Source organism: Adiantum capillus-veneris, chromosome 22 (assembly GCF_014529385.1).
Source record: "Adiantum capillus-veneris isolate H3 chromosome 22, ASM1452938v2, whole genome shotgun sequence".
Classification (NCBI taxonomy): Eukaryota; Viridiplantae; Streptophyta; class Polypodiopsida; order Polypodiales; family Pteridaceae; genus Adiantum; species Adiantum capillus-veneris.
The window spans coordinates 49,056,296-49,060,549 of record NC_140952.1 but is presented as its reverse complement, the minus strand read 5'-3'; the positions used below and the strand labels follow the sequence as shown (position 1 = coordinate 49,060,549).

Sequence of the window (4,254 nt, the reverse complement as noted above, 5' to 3'; positions counted from 1 at the left end):
CAGGGCACTGTGGGGTTTGGAGAGGAGCAGCTGATGATGAGGATGGTATTGCACTCGAAGGAGAGGCATGAAATGAGCCTCACCATGCTAACTAGGAGGGACTGCACCACCAGTATCAAAGGGAACATAGACGAGTGTGAGAGAAAAAGGTACAAATGGATATTTAGAGATGAGGGGTGAAGGATGACTGAACTGTTGCATGTTGCAGTCCATGTATATTGAACCAATGAGCACCTGATATGCAACGAGTAAGTGGGAGCAAAAAGTGGAGAAGGCGCTCGGGAGGAAGAGGCACAATATTAGAAGCATCAATAAAATCCAGTTTGGAGAGGAAATAACCACAATTATTGACCTAATTACTGTTAGCAGATGCATGACCATTAAGTGGGGCAAGAGAAGCTTGACAAATTAGTCCATGCATCGTGAGAAGTTGACGGAGAATCGTTGCGATCTCGGCAGCAGCAGCGGCTTCTTTGAAGACCACACCATCGCTATCAAGGTTGACAGGTGTAGCAGGTATTGGATGGGAAGCAGTAGGAGCTGTGGAGCATGGTTGAAAGATGACTTCATGGGGCCTAGCTTTGGAAATTGGAGCCAAAGCAGGCTCGCAGTGATGTGGCACCTGCATGCGAGGCTCCGAAGTTGGAGCATGAACGACAAGTTCAGCAATAGCCGGTGGCTGTGTTGGAGGAGGGAGGGCCTCCCCAAGTGATTGACTCGCCATGTTGGCGTTGTCTTTTCACTACAGAAAGGTGCTGCACGGAACAGCAAGAGCCTCAGCTGCGGCGAGGTGCTTACTGATGACAGCCTTGGTTGCAAAAGCGTCAGCTGCACATCGTGTGGCGGCGTCTCTGCCAGCAAAGGAGGAAAATTTCGTGCCTTCATCTGCAGAGTTGGCATCAGTGCCCGTGGTAGCACCGAGAAGAACACTGGTGTGTGCGTCATCTGTAGGATTTTCCGCATCGGCACGAGTAGAAGTATCGTCGACTGTTGAGGAAGGCTCTTCTAATGAAGTAAAAAATGTTTCCATGATGGCGTTGTCAGTTTCATCTGCAACCATCACGGCGATCGGGACGTTGGCGCGGGTCTCTTCTGCAATAGCGGTAGGTGTGTCAACAATATTGCTGGTTGCAATGCTGTACGCAGCAGCATCATTTGTTGGAGGCCGGTGGGCAGCGCTATCGGCATCTGCAGGATTTGCAACAACATCTTCTTCTGTAGGGTTTGTGGGTGGCTTGGTTGAAGCGTGTGCAGCATGGCATGTCGAGAGGGCAAAGTGTAAAATTGGTAGGGCCTGGGTGGGTTGAACGTCCACAGTAGGCTTTGCAGGACCGCACGCCGGCGCGCGGTCCTATGGGTAGCTGCTAGGGTCAATGATGATCAGTATGGCCCTGCAATATAGAGCTTTGTCATCGTGTACAATCTTGCCAAGAGACATAACGTCGGCACACTGGCAAGATGTGCCATGTAGACATGTTCATGTTGATGGTGAGAACAGAGCAAGGAACTCCTACCCAGGCTAATTCGCCATAGCCGGCTACACACCCACACACACCACAATATTAAGCTAAGTCACATTTTTTTAATGGAGATTATTACAGCAAGGACCGCACGTCGGCGTGCGGTCCTATGGGTAGCTGCTAACGTTCATGTTGATGGTGAGAACAGAGCAAGGAACTCCTACCCAGGCTAATTCGCCATAGCCGGCTACACACCCACACACACCACAATATTAAGCTAAGTCACATTTTTTTAATGGAGATTATTATAGCAAGGACCGCACACTGGCGCGCGGTCCTATGGGTAGCTGCTAGGGGCATCTCCTTCTTCTCCCGCCTGCTCACCCCTTCGCTTATCTCCCATGTTCTTTTCTGTAGAATGTCCATTGCCATCGAATTCTTGACATTGTGCGCTTTCAATGACATTTGATCGTCTCCCTCTTCGCTCTTGAGTCTCTCTGTGCAAGCGCGCACGTGTCCGTCATTTGTGTGTGTGTGTGTGTGTGTGTGTGTGTGTGAGAGAGAGAGAGAGAGAGAGAGAGAGAGAGAGAGAGAGAGAGAGAGAGAGAGAGAGAGAAAGTCCCTTTTAAAGCTTTAAGGCGGCCCCTTGATCTCGCTCGAGCTTCTGATATTTGGGCTTCTTCGATCAACCTTTTCTCTCAGCTCTTCCACTCGGATCTCGCCATTGCTCCATCATATGAGAGAGAGAGAGAGAGAGAGAGAGAGAGAGAGAGAGAGAGTCCTACTTCAACATGCAACTTTGATACAGTGCTCGAAAAGAACTTTTTTCCAAAAAACTTGGCAAACCTACATATGTGTAACAACGGAGGTAAATTGATAAGGTTTTTACACCAAATTACACTTAATTTTTGCAAAATTTTGTAGATTTTCTCACCTTCAAAAATAAAATTTAGAGGTAAATTTCAAAATTTGTAGGTGGGATTACACTAAACCTAGGTTTTTTTCGAGCACTGCTTTGATACTCACTTTCAAACATACCATCATTTCTAGTGTTCATGCATTTCTAGTGTGCATGCAGAGGATTGGATTCTATCATCTGCTCCTAAATCTTGCCTTGGCTCCTCGCAAAAATTGGAAAATTGCGGCTACTCTATTGAATTCCTTGCAAACATCACATCAAAGAGCGGATGAGTAAAATGCAATGTCATATAACCCAAAATCCAAACTTAAGGAGATTACATGTTTGTTGTCCGCGTGGTTCTTGGAGTAGCACTCTCTTTTGTCTCAGTCACATTTGTGCAGCGGAAAGGCAATCATAGTAGGGATCATCGGTCTGCAGGTAAGTCTATTTAATCAAATCTCTACAGAATTTTGGTGTGGAAATAGGAACTTGTTTAAGGGTGATATAGTTTCTCTTTAAAAATGGGGGAGTTACAACCTCTGGGATAGCATTAGTCGTGCCAAGTGATGCCACTTGTCTCTTTGATTAACACATGTCAAGAGGTGCAAGGGAAGTAATTGTGTAAGAACTCTAGTCTCAACTTTAGGCTCACTTTTGGTTTAATTTTTAATGGCTTCTTGATAAATATAGCTTTTCTCTTATGATAACAAATAGAGAGAATTTGTTGTAGGTCTCTTACCCCATAATTTAACTTTTTCTTTATTTTTTGAAATATTTTAGCGTAAGAATCTCACATTTTAAAAATTGGCTTATATTTTTATATATTTTAGTATCTTCAAAATTTAGGATCAGTAAAGCATTTTAGTGTTTCAAATGATTTAGAACCCCAATAACCCATCTTGAGCAAGCCTGCACTCGAGAATCACTAGGGACATAACCATTTATGAACCAGAGCATGGCCACAAGCTTATCTATGTGAAGTTGTTGCGGCAGACGTGGCAATGGCCATGATTCCGAGTGTTAAGTGTAATGTCTACCTTAAATGGGCAAAGACGAGCAATGCCCATCGTATGCAAGTCCTTGCCTCGAGATTATTAAAGCAATCATCTGTTGCCTTGGCTGCTAGAAATTTGGTCGATCTCACCCATTCATCGATGGCAAAAGTGGGTTTACAAAGTTGATGGCAAAAATGGGTTTGCAAAGTCAATGTAAGATGACGTGTTTTGGGATTCTACAAAATCAAACAAGCGGATGTGTGGACTTCATTAATGATGGCTTACATGATATTAAGCACGTGGTTATCGCACCATGTTTTTCAGGTTGCAAAAAATACATCGCTTCTGGGTTGAACCCCATGGGGACGGTTATGTTTGTTTTTGCATTTACTTTGCTACACTATCCTCTATAGAGTAACTATTGAAGTCTTGAACTTTGCTACACTATCCTCTATAGAGTAACTATTCAAGTCTTGAACTTGCCTTTTCTATTTTATGTACTCGCTCGATTACTTGTTCGCTCGGAAGTACTCGCTTGAGGGTTGGGATTCCCCATTTTCTATGAGATCTAGAGATTCATTTGTCAAGGAGGCTTTGCAAAAGTCTTGGATAGGGCTATAGAATGCATTAGACAAGCATCAACTCAACTTGTAGATGAAGGAGAATGATTGGGTGCTTCTTCATTTTGAGAATGATGGGATCGTGCTAGCTAGGGTGGATGAAAGAGAAACATCGTATGAAAACACAAGTGAGTGTGTGGTTGCTAGATTCTCATTCCAGCGAATTAGGTTCCAAGATCAATTAACTTGGAATCATAAACACGATCTTGAGTTGTTGCTAAGCCATCACAAGCTCACCATAAACAAGAGAGATGTAATGCAAAATAGACTCGTGTTTA

At 44.1% G+C, this 4,254-nt stretch overlaps 1 protein-coding gene across 1 annotated transcript; it reads right to left on the bottom strand.

Annotated features, from left to right (window-relative positions):
* Nucleotides 1-352: 352 nt before the first annotated feature.
* On the bottom strand, nt 353-724 carry LOC147429311 (uncharacterized). Its single transcript, XM_086495715.1, has one exon. It carries the CDS (start codon nt 722-724, stop codon nt 353-355), a length of 372 nt encoding a protein of 123 aa, XP_086351841.1.
* Between the last annotated feature and the right edge of the window lie 3,530 nt (nt 725-4,254).

Coding starts and splice junctions, on each gene's coding strand:
- LOC147429311 (XM_086495715.1), bottom strand. CDS start 724: ATGGCGAGTCAATCACTTGGGGAGGCCCTCCCTCCTCCAACACAGCCA.